General features: G+C 50.4%; 1 protein-coding gene across 11 annotated transcripts in view; it reads left to right on the forward strand.

Moving 5' to 3' along the window:
- The window catches only part of AMBRA1 (autophagy and beclin 1 regulator 1), a 158428-nt gene extending 134848 nt beyond the window's left edge, over nucleotides 1–23580 (forward strand). For 8 of the 11 annotated variants that reach the window (XM_033119316.1, XM_033119315.1, XM_033119314.1 and 5 more), the window contains 4 exons: nucleotides 6926–7065; nucleotides 13923–14015; nucleotides 15260–15453; nucleotides 22021–22517. In XM_033119316.1, coding sequence (XP_032975207.1) covers nucleotides 6926–7065; nucleotides 13923–14015; nucleotides 15260–15453; nucleotides 22021–22517 — 924 coding nt within the window. Of the gene's footprint in view, nucleotides 1–6925; nucleotides 7066–13922; nucleotides 14016–15259; nucleotides 15454–17225; nucleotides 20979–22020 lie in introns of those variants that run through there. The other 3 variants (XM_033119311.1, XM_033119320.1, XM_033119313.1) reach the window with 3 other exon arrangements.
- The last annotated feature ends 237 nt before the right edge of the window (nucleotides 23581–23817 follow it).

Genomic DNA, 23817 nt, shown 5'->3' on the forward strand with positions numbered 1-23817 from the left:
TCGGTATCTTAGTGTCACCCTGGTTGTAAAGAAACATTAGTTGGTTTGCTTTCTTTTATACCATTTCACAGCTCTCTTCCCAGAGCCTAGTGATGACTGATTATTATTATTAAAAATTCATTAAAATGTAGCACAGAAAAGGCTTGGTATCCAGAATGCTCAAATTAGTCATAACTAAATTGTAGCTTAGCCGCTGGGTCAGGATGGGTGTCCAGTCTGTCAGCACTGACCAGTGTTTATGTAACTAACATGTGTAGGCTCTTTTCCTGTTCATTCTTTAATAAATAATCTTCACTTTGGCTCCCTCCTTGCCCTGAATTTAGCCTGTGATATAATCCAATCATCTATACTTCCCTAGATTCTAAAAGTTTGATTTTCCAAAGTGACCTAGAACTCGAGTTGAATCCAGAATATTCTCCAGAAATCTAAGAAAGTTGAGCCTCGTAATCTTGACCTGCCTTGGGAGTGGCAGATACCAAAACGTTGTTTTATTTTTGTATCCTGGAAGGGCACTGTTTCTTCAAGGGGAGATTGGGATAAAAGAGAGACAGCTTTGTTGTCAGAAATGATTTACTTCTTCCTAAGATTTTGTCCTCATTAATTTTCTTAAAGCTGCCTGTCAGTTGATTAAAAGCTGCTTCCGCTGCAATTATCTTAAAGTTGACTTCTGAGATGTGGTGCAAAGCATCTATCCTCAAAAAGTTCCTTTCTTCAGCACATTACAGGAGAGGGGGAGGGAGGTATGGGAGAAGTCAGGGATGTCTCAGATGCGATTTGTCAGGAAAGGGAGGGGGCAAGATAAAAAAGTAAAAATAACATGAGAGCTGCAGTCAAAGCCATTAGTTTAGGCAGATTTTTCCATGACAGATTCCTCCAACTCTGACGATTTCTTTCCTCCATGGTTTCTTAGTAGAGTACAGTCTATCCGCCTTTTATTCTTCTCACGCAGCACCAGTTTAGCGAGCCCCTGCCGTGGGCCAGGTGCGTCACTAGTTCTGGGAATACAGGGAACAAAGTGGACCTGATCCTGCTGCTCTTCGGGTGCGTCCGTGGCAGGTGCCTGGCTTCTGAACTGACCTTTTCCCTGCTGTATTCCCAGCCCCCACTGTGCTTGGCATGCAGGAGGCACTCAGCACGTGTTCCATGAATGCCTGTCACTTTGAATTCTGACATGCCATGGATTTCCTGCACATACGTGAACACACACATCTACTCAACACCGTCATACGTTTGCTTAGCATGTGACTCAGTAAACAGGGATTGAACGAAAGTATCAATGAGACAATTCTTATGAAAATAGGCAGCGCCTTGCTCATTTCCACAATTCTGCCCAATATCTGCCCTCTCTCAGGGTTCTAGGCCCAGCCCTGAGACATGGTGAGAGATTCCTAGTAGATCGGTTCAAAAGTAAAAGGCAAAATATTTTGTTTTTTCAATGTATCCCCTGTCCTGTAATTCTTCCAAAAAATTATGTTTGAGCCAAAATCTATTGAATGTATGGAAATACATTAAAAGGCTCTCTTTATCCAAGGTGAATATCTAGAATAGCTACTCACTTGACCATTTCCTTTGAGATTTAGAAAGCCAAAGAAGTTCAAGAACTTGTGCTGTGCTCAGAGATGTGGGAACAGGAGGAAGTAATCATTTTAATTTCTGGGAGTTGCAGGAGCATTGGGTGCCTCAGAATTTCGTTTAGCACAGTAGACCCCTCAGCTGAAGTAATCTCTGTGGTTTGATCCTAATAGCCAGACATGGCCATTGCAAAGCATCAGGCCAATTGAAAAATAAAATTCTTGTCCTTTGTCCTTGGGATCTCTTTGAGAGGATCAAATGAATAAGACAAAATGTATAACTCTCAACAAATCCCAAGAGGTTGGCTGGCAAAGACCTCAGGGCAGCAGTGGGACACCAGTTCCAAAGAGTTAAGAAAAGGAGGTGTTTGCTCTTCTTTTCTGTTAGGGGAGCTTTGATTTGGACAAAGCTAATCTAGGCTAACCTGTTTCAGCTGAATAAAAGGGAGAGTTAGGTGACTTGATATTCTGATTCTTGTTTTAAAATAACCACTTTAAAATCAACATTGTGTGAGTTCTGAACTCCAAAGTAGAATATAAAGAAGGCTGGGAGCCAGTAAATGAAATTAAAGTTTCTGAAAAACAATCAGATTTTCCTAGAGGATGAGGAAATGCCAGTAATTCATGAATCTAAGCAAATCAACAAGTCGAGGAAGAAGAGGTGACCATAGACTGCCTCCCCTGCCTGCTCTGGGACGTGTGTATTTCTCAGTGTGTGACAAGATGTGTAGCCATCCATTTCCAATGGAAAGGTCAGCTGTCTCTTAGCATCTGCTTTTCATTGATTTTTCCCTCTTCACAGAGAGTTAATTCTCCTCTAGTAACCCTCTCTAAAAGCTAAAGCCTCGCTTGTTCCCATCATGGCCCTGAAGGTATTTCTTCTCCTCACAGTTCTTTTTTTCCTCACAGCCCCCTTGGCTTACACTCCCATGACCCTTCCAGCCTCAGTTTCCAATTGTCCCCTTCTTCCAACTAGCTTCTGTTGTCTTAGTTAAAACAAGGGATATTTGCCAAGTGCACTCGACCTCTCGACACCATGGCAAGGTTCCAGCTTTACAGAGGAGGTTCTCAAATGTAAACAAAATAACCACCAAGTTCTTTCTTTTAGCTACTTATCTGGCCTGATCTGAGCAGTGCAGTTTGCTGCTTGGACTGATGGTCTCAGCTTTATTGACATGCGGTAAAAGAGGAAGCATCTTGGTGAGAACAGCAATACATTTTTCCTCTTAATTTTAAAAGGATGGAGAGGAAGGTTTCCCACGGTGCTCCTCTGGCTGCCTCATTCTTTTCCTGTCTGTCTTTGAACAAGAAACAAGACACCTTTAGTTTTGATCCAGGAACGAATTTCTTTTGCTCCTACTTCCTGTTGGAGTTGGAGGGACGGAGGGGCAGCGGTACAAGAGATTGTATTGCACCCCAGAAATGGAAGGACCGTTATCTCCTCCCACATCTTAGAACCAGAAAGATCTTGGTGACCTGACTCATTCCCTATTGACGTGCTGATGGCATTGATTCTAAAAAGTTTGTTCCTTCCAGTGTATTGATTCCAATTCCCTTCCTAGATGTCAGACAAATGAGAACAGTCTGCTTGGGGTGGGGGGTTTCTATCACCGTTTGTCATGTACCAGGGTGCAGCTGCGGCTGAGACAGGTGAAACCAGGGCTCTGCAAACATGAATCAGCAGCTGGATTTTGTATCCAGCTCCACAAAAGGTCCCCAGGTCCTGATAATCCTCCTCCAGTGTAATGAAATTTGGTGTTACAGCATCATGGGGTGTCACTTGGGATTTGTGGCAGGCCACCCCGCTTTGTCCTTAACATCCAATGGGGAGCTCCAGGGCACCTGACTAGTGTTAAGGAAACCTGTACTTGAGATATATTTGGTGTGCCTTTAAGGCCAGATCTGTCCTTTACGCTATCTCAGGTCTTATTTCTTGTCACTGCTGATGAACTTGGGGTTTACAGAGCCAGAGCCAGACCCCACTGAAATCTGGGAGGAGACGCACAGAGCACCCAGTTAGTGCGTTGGAAAGATCGATAGCCGAAACCGTAAGTGGGTAGGAAGTAGCCAGCGCTACCTAATCATCTGTCAGCATTGGGGAACTTGTTGCCCAGATGCTGTCTTGTCTCTAGGGCTAATTGTGAGAAGCATTTCCCACTCTTGAGGTGCTTTGAGAGCTGTTGAACTCCAGTCAAAGAGTGGAAACTACATTTCTGAGTGGTTTTCAAAATGGGCCAGATTCTCGTTCCTCTAGAGTCCTTTACTTTCAGACATGTGTGAAATAAGGAGTATTGGACCAGACAACCTGGAGGACCTATAAATCAGGATCCCTGCCTATCCTCCACCCTCATTCCCCTTCTCCCCACCCCGTATTTTTTGCCCCCTCCTCCCCACCGCCACATCAGAGTGTGATAAGCAAGCAAGTGCTTATCAGGAATCCTAGAGACTGCTGATCTTCATGTGGCATTTTCTGGCGTCCTGCCACCAAGCAGGATTTAGCCTAATACCCAAACATTGGAGGAGATGGGTACTTCGAAACTGCCTTTTCAACACTGTTTAAGGACTGGGGGCTTGAGGGATGGGGGCTGCCATGCCCAGAGGACAGATCGATGCCCCATGACTCCCTAGAGCCATGGAGGTTGTGCATCTCTGTGCAGTAAGGTCTGGGGGTCGCAACTTTAATTACTTCTCTCCAATCCCTCTGACCTTGTCTCACCTAAGCTGAGTCATTTGTCACACTGGCCTCTTGAGGATTTGTCCCCAATGCAAGTTCCTATACTTAGAAGCAGATTGATAGTATTTGCTTGTTAATCCCTCTGCAGCAACAAACTATAAAAAGTAAATTTGTGGCATGTGAGAGGCTTGTTTGCTTCTTTCCTGGTCTGGGACATTTCTAGAAAAGAGTTTTTTTATTTTTTTCCTTGAGACTCCCATCAAAAAACTTAGCACAACCTGAAGCATCTGATTCACTAACCTTATTATCCCCCTTCTTGCATCTCTGGTCCTTTCTGCCTCATTCCCTGCACCTATGAATTGCCATGGTTGTAGGGGAGAGGCTGTTAAGAGGCCCAAGTAGAGCTACTACAGCCCAAAACCAAAGCCCTCCTCACCCACCCCTGCTGAAATTCACACCCATCCCTTCTTAACTCTGGGTGTACCCCATTCACACCATCTGACCTTTGGGAGGAAGAAAAATCAACAGATTAAGTGATTCCAGCCACAATCATCCGATGAGAACCACTTTGTCCTTGTGGTGTGTAGACCGAGTCACGTTTAACCAGTTGCCTACAGGGAGCACAGAAACCATTGGTTACTTTCTGGAAAGGTGAAAACCTCTGTGAGAAAGGATGAAGGCACTATACCCCATTCCGATTTGAAGGAAAGGGTTGACTAGGTGCCAAGGGAAACGACGGGGGTTGCCATCTCCGCGGATAGTCAGCAGTGGGCTGGTGGAGGGGAGAGGCCATGCATGTGTTCAAGGCTCCTGCCAGATAGATGTGTGCGAGGAAGAGAGTATCCAAAGGCCAGGCCACCGTGTTCTGGATGACTAGAAATTCACATGTTCCACTGGACTCTTTTTTTCAGTAGTCTCTTCAGTTAGACCAAAGGTTTAAGAAGCCCTGGCCAACTCTTACATTTGGACTTAAGTCAGACAGGAGGGGCCTAGGAGGTTCTTAATGACACAGCGGTGGGACAGTCTTAGGTCTCAAACCAGAGCCAGTTCCATGTCTATAAACAACCTATTCACCCTCAGGACCGCAGCAGGGCCGTTCTGGCACTGCACCATTAGCTGCCTAGGCACGTTTTTCAGCACCACAACACCTGGAAATTTACCCAGAGCAGCATTCTGTGTGTGTGTGTGTGTATCAGTACTCTGGGAACACGTGCTATTCTGGAGTCTGTCCTGGAAACAGCCTTTCGGGTAGATACACAAGGCGCATGATGAATGCGCATTCCCAAATCCAAGGCTTTTTATGACTTGACGTGTGTCGATTCAGTGGACCCCCTAGCTCAGTTTTTACTTATTTGCCCTTTATGTTTAATCTCTCATCAGGATAATCAGAAAAATAATTACCATACCACCCTAAATTCATTTTTGAATATGACTTTCTCAATCACACTCTTCATTTGGTCTCTTTTTTTCTTCTTTTTCTGTCAGTCCTTATGAAGTTCGGGAAATAGGGATTTTGTAGATTAAAACCTGAGAAGGCTTAAAGGGGGAAACGTCATATTGACCAAAACTCCAGTTTACAGGTTCCCGGTTACCTGTCCTCAGACACAGGTTCCTGGTAATAACAACAGTTATCATTTGTGAGCTTGCATCATGCCAGGCAGTTTTTATACATCGTTTCTTTTAATCTACTCAATTATGTGAGCGTTGGTGCTCTCTTTTTAAATTGAGATCTAGAGAAGTTGTTAGGCAGTGATGTCAAGACTCAAGCCCGGTCTTTCAAATTCTAAGGTCCGTGTCCTACATTCTTCCACTACCCTGCCCCTATTTCCAACTAAAGTTGTTTCTGGAACATTGTGTAGGTCAGTGGCCAAAGAGGCTAGAGGTTTTCTTTCACCTTCAGCTCAAGCCTTAGACATACGTAGCTAAACTGCCCCCTGAGAAAATAGTAGCTTTGGAAAGATGTAGACTGTTGAAAGGAGACTCTCCTTGAGAAATGGAAACGATCTAGTTAATGGTGGTTTGTATAAAGTAGAAAGAAATCATGTACCTGTGTGTTCAAGATTCCCCTCTGTCCTGCTTCCTACACCTATTGCACCTTTTCAGTTTCCTTAACAATAGCAGTTTTAACATTGCTTTTAATTAGATGAATTAATGTTCTCTGATGTTATCACCCCTGCCACCCACCCCCCTATTACCTTCAGTTTCCCAGTGCTGTGAGAGCGCTGTGATTTCCATGGTAACGGGACTACCAGTCAAGCTTGGCTCTCACTGGTTTGTCTGGTAAGAGGACAGTTAGAGGTGGTCTTCTTAGTGAGCTGGGCTCAGAATGGGGCTTTCCAGGGGGTGACCTTAAAGCGATGATGTGAGCGGTGCTAAAAGGCTGTAAGGAAAGCACAGCTAAGCTTCATGCAGAACAGTCTGAGTGTGCCCCTAGTGTTTCTTGAAAGAGTCCTAGCCTCACCTAAAGCAAGAGGGTTCCCCCTCCCCTCTCCCACCCCAAGTTCTCAGATTCGCGCCAGGAATCATCCCATTCCCAGCCTAGCAATCTCCTTTCCTCCCTGTCTTTAACTTGCTTCAGGCCGTAGAAGGGACTTGTTTCACAAACCTGGATTTTGTTATTCTTGGTAACACATTGTTTCTCCTCCCGTTCTCTTTTCTTCCCTCTTTCTCCCCCACCCAGAGAGTTTTCAACGTCCTTTACCCCATGCCTGCTGACCAGCGGAGACATGTCAGCATCAACTCTGCCCGTTGGCTGCCTGAGCCCGGGCTCGGCCTGGCCTATGGCACCAACAAAGGAGACCTGGTGATCTGCCGACCAGAGTGAGTGGCTCAGGGGGCGGTGGGGTGGGTGCGGGGAGCCTTCTACATCCGGCCTCAGCATGGCTCCAGCCAACGCGGTGGGGTCGCTTCGGTGGGGCGTCCAGATCCTGCTAGAGCCTGCCTTACTCTCGGGGTCCCCTCCTTAAAGGGTCCTTTTCACTTAGGGGATGGTAGGGGTAGCTCTTCATTCCAGAAACCTTCAAAAGCCTGGTTTAGTTATTATGCCTTCTTGCATCTAAGGCACTATTTTGTTTGTTTGTTTGTTTTCCCTTGTTCTCTCTGGTTCCCTAGGGATAATAAAAGTTTCTTTACAGGCAGAAGCATAGATATTAAAGATGCTTTTCTAAACCCTTTTTGAAAAATTCAACAGGTGGTCTTGGGTTCGTGTAAATTCCATAGACATTAACTTAAGAAATAAAATTGGAAATAGAGGATTGTTGAAACCCTAATTTGTCAAGCCACTGATCTCTAACTGCCTAGCTCTGTCTCCGTCCTGCCTCTTTTCCTTTCTGCTTAGGGCTCTGGCTCATAATAGTGAAGGCAGATGGAAGAGCTCAATTTAAAATCAAAATGATTATTATCTGGTCTTGAGGTAGGGGTTCAGAGGGGGACAGGGAACCAAAGCATTTCTGTCTTAAGTCCTGATGATACCCCTTCACCTCTCTGTGGCTTTTTGGAGGATAGAGGTCTATTCAGGCAGCTTTCATTCAAGACCCTGGGAGTCAGCCAGATCTGTCATCAGTTTCCATACCCAGCGGTGGGGAGTGTAAAGCTGTGTGCTTCAGTGCAGATCAAGCTGATTGCTGTGTGGGCCGCTGCAGGGTTCCAGCCGACTAAATGCCACTTCTGCCTCCAGGCTGTCCTGACGCTGTCCTTCACTTGGTGCAGTCTTCTCCAGGGGTGTTCTGTAGATCAGCAGCATGGTGTGACTGCTGTAGGGTCTCTGGCTATTGGGTGTGTCCACGTTGCCCTTGGTGATTTTTCCTAGAGTGTGTATTTGGGTCAGTTCTTGTGACCTGGTAGATGACTGGTGATTGAGCCCTTAGTTGAACTAGGTCGCTGGCCCAGGAGAAAGAAAACCTGGTTCTAAGGTCAGCGCTTTCATTCCATTGATAATTTTCAGAGCCACTCCCAAAGCGAGGCTGCTGTCTCAGCCTGACCTAGTCAAGCTCGGAGCTGGGAGACTGCTTGGCTCTGCCGGCACTGCTCTCCTCGGGCTCTGTATTCAGAGCCCCTTTCACTAGTTCTATGCCTTTCCCGAACACAGCCTGCCTCATTCACGACTGTGCCTCTGGTAGCCCAGGCCACTCAGTCTGTCCCTTTCTGCTCTTCCCCCCGGCCCGTCCATAGTCTCAGGATCAGTCTGCCCTGAAATATTTCTTTTTCCCCAAAGCACATGAGACTGATTGTCTTATGTCTTCCACTTGTCTTAGGAATTCATAAGAGGAATCTAATAGGCATGTTTCTCCAAAACTGGCCCAGAATTCTGGACCATAATTTTACTCTTACCAACACTGCAGTTACAGGACTTTCTTTGCCTGTAAGACATCCTTTCTCATCATTGTTGTCTTGTCTGTGGATCCAGCCACTAATCTTTGTCCCAGCCAGACTCCCGGCCTCCACCCTTGCAAAAGTGATCTGCTCTTACAGACGCAGAATCTCTACCTCCAGTTTGTGATGCCCCCCCCACCACCAAGGCTTTGATGTCTGAAACCCTAGCCTGCATACTCGGTGTGAGTCACAGACATCTCAGCCAAACATGAAGCTGGCTTTGGCCTCTCTTTTCTCCCCATATGTCATCTTCAGTATCCAGTCTCAGCAGGCGGAAGCCATCTTGGACTGCCTGGGGAGCCTCCCTTACGCACTCAAGGAATTCAAGCCTCTTTCGTGAGCAAGGTGGCATCAGCATTTGGCAGAGCAAACAGCATGCATCACAAAACAAGTAGTGTTGGAGTGAGAGGGAGCTACTTTAGCCTGCCTCGTTTGGTGTTGCTGTTTCTCCTGATTTCTTGGGTCATGTTGGCAAATGCCCCAAATCTTAGGGCGGGATATTTAAGGATACCATGTAAATTAAGACGGACAGACTTTGTCCTAAGTTATTCAAAGTTTCTCCAGCTCTCAGTCACCTTCGTATCTGTATGGTTGTTTTGCTTTAGACAAAGAAGACTGAACAGTATTCAGGTAAGGAAGTGAAGACTCACCCAGTGCCTCCCAGCAGATGAATGAGGGAATTTCAATCCAGAGCTCTTTCCTGTAGCTGGTTCTGAACCTTTTTTTCCATTAAAAACCCCTTTAAAATCTTGATGAAAGCAGTGTACTCTCTTCCACATAAAAACATACCACATGAACGAACACACATGTAACTTTGTAACTCTGACGAGCTCGGGTAAAAACTATAGCTCTAGATGGTGTTGAGACATTTAAGCAGGTCCGGTGATTGATACAGAGAGGTTGGTCCCTGTGTTATCTGTATGGCTGGTCTCTGGCCTAGAATGAGGAGAACAAATCCATAAGGAAGTAGGAGGTCAGCGTTGTTGTCTCTTTAGTAGGCAGCTGCCTATCCCTGTGTGACGCAGCTCCCTGGCACACCCGTCCCCGAGGGCACAGGAGCCAGCCAGCCAGCTGGGCCAAGATTACAGCCCTCCGTGCAAAACAGGTGCTTGTCTGCCTTTGTCCCAGGCACAAGCAGCTGCACCTCATTTTGTGCTCTGAATTCTACTCTTGATTTCTCCTCCATTGTCTTAGCCTCAGCACTCCGAGCACAAAGGCAGAGATAACAAGCTCCTTGGGCATCTCTTGGTGGCACTAAAACCCCACTGACAGGAGAAAAAGGCCTAAGGAAACACGCCATCTCTCCAGGGGAAGAAATGCTTAGGACAGGTGAGGAGACAAACAACTGGCCCTCGAGCCCCTCTACAAAGCCGTTATGGTGGCTGATAGTCCAGTCTCCCCACCCAGCCTAGCAGTGAGGTACTCCTTTCTCCTCCTCTCCGGCTGCTGCTGTGCCGCTGGCTGACCGCCAGCCCAGCCCACACCCCCACCCATAACCACAGTGGGTGGGCAGTGGCAGATTGACGTGACGGGGTGCCTGCTCACTTCTGGCTTTGTAGCTCAGCCCACAAATGGGAAGCAGGTGTTGCTGGGAAGACCACTTCTTCTCAGAAGACAGAATTCAAGGACTCGTGTCAGAAAAAAGTAGGTGGAACTGTGGGGCATCTGGCCCCTTGACTGAATGTGACACTCCTGACAAGGCCCCAGCTCTGTCCCCGAAGAGGGAGCTACCATTGTAAACATTACAGTCAAGCATCACTGTCCAAGGAGGGCACAGGAATCCAAAGCGCTGCCCCACAAGAGCCAGGTGACCGCTCTTCCCCACATTGCAGAGGTACCGTGTTTCCCCGAACATAAGACCACGCCGGACCATCAACTCTAATGCATCTTTTGGAGCAAAAATTAATATAACACCCAGTATTATATTATATTATATTATATTATATTATATTATATTATATTATATTTATTATATTACATTACATTACATTACATTACATTACATTAACATTATACTATACTATACTATAAAGACCCGGTCTTATATTAATTTTTGCTCCAAATGACACATTAGAGCTGATGGTCCACCTAGGTCTTATTTTGGGGGATACACGCAGGGGTAAACGCCAGTCTCCTTAGAAACAGTTCTTTTTTCCAAAGAGACAGCCATGTGGTCCTAGCCTCTGCAACCATGTAACAGATAGATGAAAGAAGAATGTTCTCAAAGGGAATATTCCCTAGAAGTTGGGAAGTTCAAAGCAGAGTTCTTTGTGACAGCAGTGTCACCACTGAGGAGGCCCGGCTGGCCCTTAGCTCTGTTCAGGGAGCCCAGAAGGTCCCAGCCAAGAAGGAGTCATTGAGCCACGCCCAGAAGCACCGCTTATTGACACTGCTGGGAGGAAGCAGATGTTAGGTGCAAGCCCGGCTGACAAGACTGACCCCGATTCACGTTCCGTTCTTCTTCATCCCTTTGTGTGTCGCCTACCTTCCAGGAAGAACCTAGAGCAGTGACTCATTCGTCCTCATTAAGACCCAAGGAGGAAGGAGATGGTTGGGACCATTCTTTAGCTCAGAGGTAGAAACCAGTGATACTGGGTACTGAAGGCTAAGAGTTTCCATAGCCAGAGAGGGTGTCTTCAACTCTGTTGCTTGGTACATGGAATTTCAACCAAACTTTCAAATCCATGAGTTTTTCATAGTTGAGCTTCTCCGATCATAGAAAGTAGAGCAAATCAGAGCTAGAATGAGACCTGTTGGTGGGGAGCAGAAAGGATTGGGGTGGTGGGAGAGAGTGGAGCAGTACATTCGATACAGCCTCCATCACCCCTGTTCTGTTTAAACTACAGTTGACCTTGTCACTAAATGGCCGGAATCCACAGGTCTGAGCTGATGACATGCTGCCAGATGAAAAGTGTATGAGGGAATCCTTTGGCCATCAGCATCATGCTGACAGTCCCAGCTCAGAGAGTGGGCCTTCGGTGGCCTCTTTCCTGAGACAGGAAGGAAGGTTCTTGGTCACAACATACATGGTTTGGTGTGAACAGTTTGTTGTCACTAACCAGCCCTGGCTAGCAAGAATTACAGAGGAAGGATTTGGCAGGGACCCACATAGTATTGCCACCTGTCAATACATCTTGACAAGTTTGTAAATCAGAGGCTCCCTGGCAGTTGGCAGTGATGGCTTTGTTTTTGGAGGCCTCTGCCGTTGACTTGGCCATTTGCCTCCTCCCTGACGGAAGGTCCGCTCCTCTCACCTTCACTCGCCAGTACTTCTGTTCTCAGACAACCCCCACAAAAACAGCTGAGTGTTCGGAAGAGGGAGAAGATATTACTTTGTAAAGGGGAGGTCTGAAGAAGATCTCATCAAATTCACAGTCCCGCGGGTCCTCCGAGAGTTGCTGGGAAGGTTAGTACCATGTTTCCCTGAAAATAAGACCAGGTCTTATATTAATTCTTGCTCCAGAAGACGCTTTAGGGCTTCTGTTCAGGGGATGTCATCCTGAACAATCATGCTGGGGCTCATTTTCCGGTTAGGTCTTGCTTTCGGGGAAACACGGTATAGAGCAGGGAGAGGAAGAGTGCTTTTGTTTGGCTGTGGTTCTGTCCCTCACAGGCACTAGTGTGCGCTCAGGTGAAGCCTAGTTCCCAGAGTCTCAGGAGCCCTCTAAAGACAGGTTTGGGGGCTTAGTGCCTACGCCTGTTTCCTTCCACCTGCGGTAGCACAGCCCCGACATAAACCCCTCGGCATCCATGCCCTGGCAGGTCCCGGCCCTGTCTAGTCCTCCTGTTTGGGAAGCAGGCGCGTTACCTCACCGCCCACAACTCACTCTTCCTGGCTAATCCTCAGAGCCCGCTGACTTTGATTTGTTTCCTCTACATTGAAGAAGTTCTGTTGTTAAAGAAAGGTAACCTAGGCCTGTCGGTGTAAAAGCCGGCTCTCGTTGGAGATTGTCTTAGCTCAGGCTGCGGTAATGGTACCATAGACTGCGCGGCGTAATCTACAGCAGTTCTTTCCTCACAGCTCTGGAGGCTGGAAGTCCGAGATTAGGTTCCAGCATGGCCGCATTCTGGTGGGGACTCCCTTCCTGGCTTGCAGATGGCCACCTGCTCACTGTGTCTTCACATGGTGATAAGGCCACGTCCTGTTGGATTAGGGTCCCACTCTCATGACCTCGTTTAACCTTAATTACCCCATAAGACCCTGTCTCCAGATACAGTCACATTGGAGGCTAGGGCTTCAACATATGAATTTGGGGGACACAATTCAGTCTGTAGCAGAGCCCTGCATGTCCTGTCCCATTTAGGAGCAGAGCTGGCTGTTTTGAATATCTTTTAGTCCCAGTCAAAAAGCTCACAGACACCTCTTTCCCAACTCCTATCCCCCTGCTATCGTCAGCCTCGGCGCCCACCCTCGACCACGATGATTGGTGTAGGTCACACCTTCCAGGGAGGAATCTCTAAAAGCAAAGCAGTCTTGTGTTTGAGACCCACCACCAGCAATCAGGATTGCTGCCTGAGGCAGCAAATCAGTATGGAAAACTGAGAGGCCACTGCTTCCCTCTGGCACTATGCCCATGTGAGGGTGGAAAAAACTACTTGATAGTCCATTTTGGGGGGAAAAAGGAACCAGGGAAAGGCTGGCAGCCCAGAGAAGTCAACAGATAGAAACTCTCTGTCTTTTCCTTGTAAGAAGTTTCTGAGCATTCCTGCGGTCACCTTCCCCATTTGCTTGTCCAGCCTCCCCTGGCAAAGGAGGCTCTAAGTCCAGAATAGAAAAAGAAGGGGGAGGGGGAAGCTTTCCGGCTCAGTGGGAACTCCAGGCAAACGGAGAATGTTAAGGCACCCTCGTTTCCCTTTCTCCCTGCACCTTGGCAATAGGGAGTCTGAGATTTTTCTGTTTCTGAGCACTTTAGCATGCCCTGTAGGCAGGGCAACCCTGACACCCTGTCTCTCCAGGACAGTGCAGCCTCTCGTTTGCCATCTTAGCTCTTTTCTCTATGCCTGAAGAATTCTCAGAACTCACCGCCTCTGTCTGGTGTCGCTATTTTTTAGCTATCTCTTAGCCCCAAGGAGGAGCCAGTTAGGCTTTGTCTGGGGGAAGGAAGAGGCTAGAACTGCCACTACAGGCATTTGTCTGAGCATCCTGATGGCGTGTCTTTGGTCCTAGACTCAGCCCAACCCCAGGAGAGAGGAAGGAGGGCTAGGAGGCCTCAGTCCACAAAGCCTTGGACTTATAAAGAGTTCTGGCCATTCCCTCTCTAACACCTTGCGCCTTTTCTCCTCCATCCTTCCCAACTGATTTTCAGGGCCTCAAACTCTGGTATTGAGTACTACTGGGACCAGCTGAACGAGACTGTCTTCACGGTCCACTCCAGCAGCAGGAGCAGTGAAAGGCCTGGGTGAGTTTGTGAGGGAGCAAGGGAGGAAGGAAGCGCACAGCTGGCGGAGCTCGTCCCTCCTGCTTGTGACGGGCTCTCCAGCAGTGCTCCCAGTCTGGCTCCAGGGCTCTCGGGCTCACCTCCTCAACCAAAGCAGCCTCTCTTTGATCTGTTTCATGCACTGAACTTCTGCACACAAATCGATTCCATTCAAGGAAAGTGTTCCACGACTAAGAAAGAGAATAAAACTTCGGCTGTCAGAGCTTTGGCTTAGAGTAAGCTAGGGCAGCCTCTCGTCCTCTCTCATTCTGGCCTTGGTGTCTGGGCACACTGGGATGAGGAGAGAAGACGGGGCACTGGAGAGGGACCCTGTCCCTACAAAGTGTGCTCGTGGCCCATGGACATCTTCCAGGTACCAGGGCCTAAGTGTCCACGCTGCCCAGAGCTGCAGCCCAGGGGCCAGGGAGAGAGTAGGAACCTGGTACTAATCCTCTTATCGCCTGATTCATTCATGAAGACTGGAACCTTTTGAGAAAACAAAGGCAATTACCACTCCTCGAGGAATTGTAGGGCTCAGCTGGAGAAAAAGTCCCCAGAAACAGCCAGAAATATGCGTGGCTGGTGACCTTTCAAAAGTCCTGGGCTCTCTTTGCTGCCAGCTCTAGCTATCCCCAGGGTTAGTGCCTTCGAAATACCAAGGAAAGAGGGTGCTAGCCTTTGGCCTGGGCCTTCCTCCTAAGGCAGCCTGTGTTCCCTCTTCCAAGAGTCTGTTTTCCTTCTGAAGGAGGATCCCAGAACAGCCCAGTGCTTTTCCTCCAAAGGGGAAATTCCAAGAGTTTAAACTGGAATCTTGTCAGCATATAGTTACAAGGAAAGAAAAGCTGGAGGAAAAGGTTTTTTACTGCTCACTGTTTGTCCCATGGATCTCAGTTAGTGGCTTTCTGAATCTAAAAAAGTCTTTGAAGGTCAGCCATTTCTATCTCCCCAGAAAGGCCCTCTTTGTTTATGGGAGTGACTGAACCAGCTGGGTTTGCAAAATTGGATGGTTTGCAGCCTCCTTTCATTGTCCCAGGCCAGTGATCTGGAGGAGAAAGGACAGGCGGGTTAACTGCCATTGGGAGGTAGCTGCAGGAGTACAGGGCTTCTCGGGTCTGCAGGCCCAGTCGAGGCCGTCCCCAGAGGCTGGCGTGGAGTCCACAGAGCTCTGTGAGGGGTGCTGTCCCGAGCCTGGCCTGAATGAATTCAGTCTGTTTTTCTCTCCCTAGGACCAGCAGAGCCACCTGGAGAACAGACAGAGACATGGGTCTGATGAATGCAATTGGGCTGCAGCCCCGGAACCCCACCACGTCAGTAACATCTCAGGGCACGCAGACTCTGGCCCTTCAGCTGCAGAATGCCGAGACACAGACAGAGAGGGAGATACAGGAGCCGGGGACAGCAGCGTCAGGTCCTGGCGAAGGTAAGCGCCCAGTAATGCTGGAGGAGAACTATGCCTGGGGGTGCACAGTGGGACCCTCCTGAAGGCTGCTAGCCCCTCCACATGGACAGATGGTGCTAAGGGAATGCTGCTCCCCAGTCAGGGGGTGTACCCCTCACCTGCCTGGGCACATCGTTTCCCTGATGGGGGTTACTGAGTCCAGCAAGCCGAGCTGCTCTTCCAGCTTGAACACCATGTACCCTGACCTCCCTCTCCTCTAAAACTTGGAGGATAGAGGCTGTTCTTCAGAGAGCGCACAGAAAGTAGCCGAGATGACAGAGGCTACGAGACATACACTGCTACAAGCTCTCATTCCAGTGACATGCACCCCAGACCCCGGGCTTCCAAGGCCACCCCACACGGTAGCTTGTCTGCCCCCTGCAAGTCTGGCAGGTTTGGGAAAGACAGGTGAGCTCCTCTTGTGCTCCTATTACACCCATGGATCAGTGCCATCTTGACTGCAGCCTGGCACACCGTCCGCCCCTTCCTCTCACCTATTTCAGGTGTGGCTCAGCCAGCCTCAGCCCTGGCTCTCTGTGCCAGCGTCACCTCTAAGAACCAATTAGCACTGCCCAGCAGTAGAGCTCGAGCCACTTTGGAGTCTGTTAGCAGCTGTGTTAAACAGGCTTGTTCTCACTCAGTCACTCTCCTTACCCCCTACCCCAGCCCTCTTGCTGGGCCGAGCTCCAAACAAGCCAGCCTCCAAACAGACATGCATTTTCTAGGTCTGTGTGGAGCCATTTGCTCTAAAGAGACCATGCGAGAAGCCGTGGTGTACATCAGGCAAAAAGTCACCAATTTGCCCATCACCCCAGGGAACAGCTTTCTATACTGCAGACCCCCCACAGGGCGCTGTCCCTCTCGCTGCCATGAACTGAAATGTTTTACAGTTAAGTCCCATGTTGCTCTGTGGCCCAGACCACCTCCTACATCTGAGGTCAGTGACACTTGGTTGGGTGGAAACCCCCATGGCATGGCCATAGCAGCTGGCAGTGCAGGCTGGAGCAGCCAGCTGCAGCTTCGGGCCTCAGGGAGGAGGAGAGAGCTGAAGCCTCCTCCCGCCATCCCCAGGCTGAAAGCTTAGTCTTAGGCGGTCTCCTCTGATTTCGTCCCATGGCCGTTTACTGATTGTCTACTCTGTCAGCCACTTGGGCTACAAAAACAAGTATGTCTTGATCCTTCCCCAAGGAAGTCAAAGTCTAGAGAGGGAGGCAAATAACTATTTGTTACGATAAGGACCTCGGGAGCTTAGAGGAGAGGCCATGCCCAGCCTGTGGGGCTCAGGGAAGACTTCCGGAAGAGGTGACCCTGAGCTGAGCCTTCAAGGATGAGGAGTTAGTGGGGGGGAGAAGGCTTTTCTGGCAGAGAGCACAGCACCTGCCAGGGCACCAGCTTCCAAAAGATCACACTACACATAGGACCACTAGCAAGTTTGTGTTCGTGGCCTGCCCGGCACATGAGAACTGAGACTGCATGTGCAGGGAGGAAAGATTGTAGGGAGCTGGTTTGGGGGTGAGGCCTTCATCCCGGAGATGAAGTACAACAGGGGTCCTGGGCGGCTGGAGCTGCCAGCGTGAGAAGGGCAGCCTTCTGGTCTTTCACCTCCCAGAGAATCCTCTCCTTTTCTTTTTTGTTTAATTTTAACTTTTCAATTACAGTTGACATTCAGTATTGTATTAGTTTCAGGTGTACAGCATAGTGACTAGACATTTCTACAACTTACAAAGTGATTCCTCTCTTTCTTTCCGGACCAGCATCAGCCCCTCTCTGACCTCCAGTCAGTGATGAGTGCCTGTCTTCCTGTCTCGGGTGGGAGCAGAAGGCTGGCAGAAAGACAGAGGCTCCCTTGCCACCAGTTTCAAAAGGCCAGGACCTCGTTCCCTCCCTGTCTCATCCCCGTAAAGGAAAGCAGATGGTGATGGGTGAACCCTTCAGAGGCCCGAGATGCTCTTCAGCAGGAATAGCCGTCAGGAGCTGGCACCTTGGTAGAAGAGGCTCTCAGCTCACTGCGTCTCCCTGGGAACTTGGCCTAGCGTTTTGGACCACCAGCTCTGCTCAGCATTACAGGCCCTTTCAGAAAGCCCCACACCACAAAGAAGTCAGGGGTGGAGAAGAGGTGTGGGTTGAGGGGAGAGACGTGGCGACTGACGGACGGTGTCACTGGCCAGCCTCGTGTCTCCTGGGGCCCAGAGTCTTGTTGTGAGGTGCTGACCCACTGACGACCACTGACCACTGCTGCTATGGTGGTGAGGCCGAAGGACCAGGAATCAAGGGTCTCTCCGGGCACACTTGTTCTCTGGCCCATCTGGTGGGCAGACACAGGGCTCTGCACACCACCACCCCACTCCCAACCCCTGCCTCTTTCCATTGGCAGACTGGTAGCCGCGTCTGTAGGAACGTGTAGAAGAAACCTCTTCTTCTGGGCTCAGCTAGAAGGCAGGGCTGGGCTGAGGGGATACCACCTGCACAGCCCACACACACACACCAGGGGCCCAGCTGTATTATGTGGGGAAGAAGCTCTGCTTGTGCTGATGACTGTTCTGTGGCCTCCCCTCCCTCAGCCGGTTTCCATCAGCTAGCACCCGGGCTGCTCCTCATTTTCTTGTTCTATAAAAAATTTGATTAAAATCCATTCAGCTCTTTCTAGAACTTCTAGGAAGAGCCCTCCACAGAGGGAATTTGCATGTGTTGGCTTTTTGCTTGTCCAGCTTTAAAGCTTCCCTACCTGTCACTGAGAAGGGCAGGGGAGCATTCCCGTGGCTCCCTGTTGCTCCCCAGCTCTGATCCAGTGCCTGCCTGACATGCAGTAGGCACCCAGGCAGTGTGTGGAAGGAAGGAATTGAGCGGAGGCAAGGCCCTGCCTCTGAGCTTAACTGTACCACACTGTTTGGGGAGCCCGTGGTTCTGCCTCTGACCACTGGGCAAGGTTCACTGGGTCTCTTTCTGGGCTGGTGAAGACGATAGTTAGACCAGCTGCTGTCGCGTGGGCCCTAGGCCAGGGAAAAGCACATGTGAAAAGGGGGCTGGAAGACCAGCATACGCCCAAGGACAGGAGAGGCATTTCCTCCTTTAACTCAGCCTCACTTCCCTCTTCTGGGCATTAAAACCCCCAGAATTAAAGTGGGGTTACAGGGCATTATGGGAAGTTGCTGATCCCACCCTGGCCCCTGCATCCAGAATGTACCTTAGAAATTGCCAAGGAAAGGATCTCTCATCAACACTAAATCAGTTTTCCTTTTTTCAAAGACAAAAAGAAAGGCTTTTGGTACAGAGAAGGAGACAGCAGAATTAACCCCTTAGCCACCACTGCTCCTGCAGCTGGTAGCTTGGATCCCTGGCCATGGCTGCCATTTCCCTCAAGCCGCATGCGCTTTCCTCCTGAAGAATTTGCTGGTTGCCTTCAGTGGTGCTTAGCCTAGAGTTCCCAAGACGAGCACAGCTCACAGCTGTCTAGGCTGAAGCTGTCTGCACCCAGCCCAGAGGAAACCATTGGTGTGTACATTTTTAATTCTTTCAGCCAGTCTTCTGAGCACTTATTTTATGTCTCGGGACCATGAATCCAAAGGTATCGCAGAGGGAACCAGATTCAGAAATGAAGCCATGTCTCTTCCCTCAAAAAGCAAGTACAGAAAGGAAAGTGCTTCTCCCACAGCAGAGGGGAACATGTGATCAGTTTTCAAAAGCCACCTTAAGTCTGGAGCACCTGTAAGCAGCTTGGGAGCCCTTTTCATTCACTCATGCATTCATCTGACCAAGTGCAAGACCATGCTAGACGCTGGACCCAAAGGTGAATAAAACTTAGTCTGAGGCCTTCAGGAACTTACAGCCCCGAAGGCTGACGTCACAGCCACAGATAACCTTACACAGAGAGGCACTGGGAGGGCTCGGAAGGAGCAGCCCTCCCAGCTGGGGACTGTGGGAGTCTGGGTGAGAGAGGTGGTGCTTGCATTGGCCCCTGAAAATCAGTGGGCCGTAGACATGAGGCGATGGGCAAGCGCAGAGCAGGGGGAGCACCCAGTGTGCGGTCATGTGTGTAGGCAGGGCGGACGGGCATATCACCGAGCTGACTCCGCTCTCCTGAGGTCACTGGGTGCAGAGGAGACAGTCAGGAAAGTGGCTAAGGCCTGACCAGAGGGCCCGTAAATCTCAGGCTAAGGAGTCTTGACTGCTTGGAGCCTCTTGGAGCTGCTAGGTTGTGAAGAGTATGGATTTAACCAGAACTCAGTGAATCAGAGCTTAATTGGAATGGTAATAGAAGCAGCATGGAGGCTGCATAGAAAGGGACAATGTGAAAAGCAAGAAGACCAGGCAGGAAATACGGCCATAGTCATGGTGAGAGGTGGCCAGGACCGGAGCCACAGGCGCAGTGGGAGAGGACAGGAGGGCTCAGGTCTGAGTGCCAGCAGCAGGGCCTCTTGAGCTGCTAGCGTGGCAGCAGCCAGCTCCTTAGGGCCCCAGTGCAGCCCTGTCCGGCCCCTAGCAGCAACGACATGAAAAGAGCTGCTAGTTCACCCGGCTCAGAGCCCAGCAGCGTGAGCTCCAATGCCAGCAGGCCGTGGGCCAGCCCGCTGTACATCCCAGGCTGGGCTGGGGAGGCCCTGAGGGCAGAGTTCTTGGAAAGCAGTGCGGGTGGCAGCGATGTCCTCATGGGCCTCTCCGGACAGCCCTTTTGGCTTGCAGGATAGAAGCTGTGCTGGTGCCGAGACCCTAGGTTGACCCACTAGCTGCCCCACTGTGGGACGGTTTGTCCCCTGAGAGAAGTACCCTGAGAACCCTGCAGGTTCTCGTTCCTTCTGCCTTGGGAGTTGGCACTGAGCTGTCTGAGGGGAAAACCTATAAGGGCAGCCGTCTTAAGGCATGGGGTGTGTGGATGGGCAGAGCTGACCAGGAGATCTGGAAAAAAGCAAGCTGCACATACGCCAAAATCCAGGCCAAGTCCCCACTGCTTAGGGCTGAGAACTGCCTCAGTAAGATCCGAGGAAGGACTGAGTGAGGCTGCCAAGTACTAACGAGGAGGGGACGGTCTAATGGGGCCTTAGACACCGATATGCTGTGCAGCTGGCTGCCTGGCAATCCAGCTCCAGCAACAAGCAGAGAGAAGGGACTGGGCAGGGAGGAGCAAGGCGAGTCTTGTAAAATTAGCTGTTGACAAGTCCCCCCAAAAAGAAAACACTCACTATCAAAGCCCCCAAATCTGCAAAATCCCAAACTGCCAGCAAGTAGCCAGAGGAAACAAACCAATAGTTCAGGCTTGGCCTGCTTATCTGCGCGATGAGCACAGGCTGGAGGGAAGGTGCCTCAGGTGGGAGCTCTGCTCCAAACCCCAGGGTCGCCACAGCCACCGCCACCACCACTGACGGTTGTCTGGCATGCCCCAGGCACTTGGCGAGCATTCGCATTTCCTCTGCCCAGAGGTTTCATCCCATTTTTATAAGCCAGGAAACTGAGGGATGTGGATAGTGAGATCACAACTATCGTGTTTCCCCGAAAATAAGACCTAGCCGGACCATCAGCTCTAATGCGTCTTTTGGAGCAAAAATTAATATAAGACCCGGTCTTATTTTACTGTAAGACTGGGTCTTTAATATAATATAGTATAATATTGTATTATAATTATAATATAATTAATATTATAATATAATACCAGGTCTTATATAATATGAGACTGGGTCTTATAGTAATTTTTGCTTCTAAAGATGCATTAGAGCTGATGGTCCGGCTAGGTCTTATTTTCGGTGAAACACGGTAGTGAGTGGCAGAACCAGATTTGAGCCAAAGCCTTGTCCACGCAAGGGAATTGCCCTGGCCTTTGAGGGAAGGACTAGAATCTTGTCTTCCTGCCTGGAGATGCAGGCTGAACCCTCACGACGGGGCCACTGTCTGTCTCCAGGGAACAGTGAGGCTATCAGGCGCCCAGTCCCAGGAGAACAGTGCGTGGGCAATACGAAAGCTGGTGGGTAAAGGGGGAAGAGAGAGGTGATGGAATGCCTTCTAGGGAACAGTTCAAAGTCCAGTCTTCCTCAGGGACTTTTAGGAAGTAACAGCAAAGCAAACCGTTTGCCTTTGAGCCACACCCGGTGGAGTGCCCTCTCTTTCCAAAGACCAGGCAACATACCTCATCCCAGGGCTACCAGTTCCCCCCCCCCCCCCACACACACACACACACACACACACACGGAGCAGGCAAGCAAAGCAAGCTGCCTGGGCCCTCAGCTGCCTTCATTCAGTTAATGACTAGCCTGCCACTGTCACTGAAAGGGTTAAAGCCGAACGTCCGCCTTCGGGTCCAGCTCTGCCTCTTAACTGGCTGGGTTGCCTTGATCACCTCATGCTGTCCTAGGCCTCAGTTTCCCCACTAGTAGAACAAAAGTATGAATTGGGATCATTCCGGAGTTTTACCACTCTCGTCCCTGACTCAGAATGAGGCAGTGGGCCTCCTGTCCCTGCTTTTAGCCTGGAATCCCCCAGCTCCTGCCAGCAGTTGCCTGCCTGGCTCAGAAGACCAGGCCAACAATGAATTCCTTCTCTCTCCTGCTTTGTACCTTCCAGGTGAGGGCTCAGAATACGGCGCCGGGGGGGAGGACGCCCTCAGCCGGATCCAGCGGCTGATGGCGGAGGGCGGCATGACGGCGGTGGTGCAGAGGGAGCAGAGCACCACCATGGCCTCCATGGGGGGCTTCGGGAACAACATCATCGTCAGTCACCGCATTCACCGCAGCTCCCAGACGGGCACGGAGCCCAGTGCTGCCCGCACCTCCTCGCCCCAGCCCTCCACCTCGCGGGGACTGCTCCCGGAACCTGTGCACCTGGCAGAGCGAGGCCTAAGCCCCCGGACAGCCTCCTGGGACCAGCCTGGGACCCCCGGGCGGGAGCCCCCACAGCCAGCCCTGCCCTCTTCCTCCCCTGTCCCCACCCCTGTTCCCCTTCCTGGCACTGAGGGACCAACCCTGCACTGCGACCTGACCAGCAACAGCCACCTTCCTGACAGTGGTGGCAGCAGCAGGGGGGAAGCTGCAGGCCCCAGTGAGGAGCCACGGAACAGGTAGAGACAAACGTGTGCACTGGTGCTTCCCCTCGAACCGCTGAGCAGAAACCGGACCTCACAGCTGACTGAGAACTGTACCCGCGGCAGAGCTGCGGCTGCATCGGAGCAGGAGCAAGAGGGTGGGGAGGTCGAGAGGAAGTCAGTCGGCGGGCATGAGGCAGGCGAATGGGCAAGGCCTGCCTCCGGGGACTAGAAGCTTCCAGGATCTGGAGCCCAGGAGAGCCACACTACTGTGCTGAGTGTGAAAGGAGGAAGAAGTGGGTCTCCCTGCCATGAACCCCCCTTTCTCCTAGAAACAGAGCTCAAGGGACTCAGCCCTGGGCAGAGAGCCCCAGAAGGTGAACAGTCTTCCAGGTCTGGGCCATCCTGGACAGTAGCCAATGGGCAGCTTTGCCCTGTCCCCCTGCTGTGTGGGCAGAGCCACTAGGAGCCCAAGAGCAGGAGGAGTGGCCTGTCCCCCAGAGACCATCTCTATTTCTGAGCCTTCCAGAGCTTCAGCCTCTTTTATCATCTTGCCCCACAGAGACCACTGTCAGGGATCAGGCCAGGCGTCCAGATTCCTGAGCACAGGGACTTCCTCCACTTGCTAATGGGGGACTAACACGGAGTGAAGGGGGCAGCCTGCTTGCCTGTTACAGGATGGGGTGAAGGGATGGCGGGCAGGTCCTCACTCAGGAGTGGGGGGTGTAGGCTGGCCAGCCCCCAGGGCTTGTCCACCAGGCCCCTCCCTCCCCACCCCCAAGGCCCTCAGAGCAGCACCTGTGGGTGTCAGTATTACCTGAGCTTAGGCCCAAGCCAGCCCAAGGCTGGGGGCGGGGATGAGACTCCAGGTCAGAATGTGAGGTCTTGGTCTGTGATTTAAGGTGTTGCATGTGGAATCTTGAACTGTACGTGTAGTTTCTAGTGGAGAAATCAAGGCTCTGATTATTTTGTTTTTAGTATGAAAATGTGATTTCTTTTCTGTTTGTAACTCATCATAGAAACATTGTGGTGGGAGGAGAGGGGATAGTCTGACTGCTAATGAGGGAAACACCAAAGATCTACATCATTAAAATGATGACATGCCCCTCACCAGGCTCCTCTCTGTTTTTATGGAGGATGAAGGGAGGGGTGGTGATTGGGGAGCAAAGTGGGGTGGGGGGCCTTGAACTGACTGAGCTGGGTCCGGCTTCTCCCAGTCACTGCCGTCCTCTAAGGGGGGAGCCCCAACTGGTGCCGCAGCAGATCCACTCAGGTAAGGGCTGCCGCCTCTGTTGCATGCCGTGTCTCTGTGTGCACCACCACTTTCTGCTTCCGGGGGG

Source organism: Rhinolophus ferrumequinum, chromosome 11 (genome assembly GCF_004115265.2).
Source record: "Rhinolophus ferrumequinum isolate MPI-CBG mRhiFer1 chromosome 11, mRhiFer1_v1.p, whole genome shotgun sequence".
Classification (NCBI taxonomy): Eukaryota; Metazoa; Chordata; class Mammalia; order Chiroptera; family Rhinolophidae; genus Rhinolophus; species Rhinolophus ferrumequinum.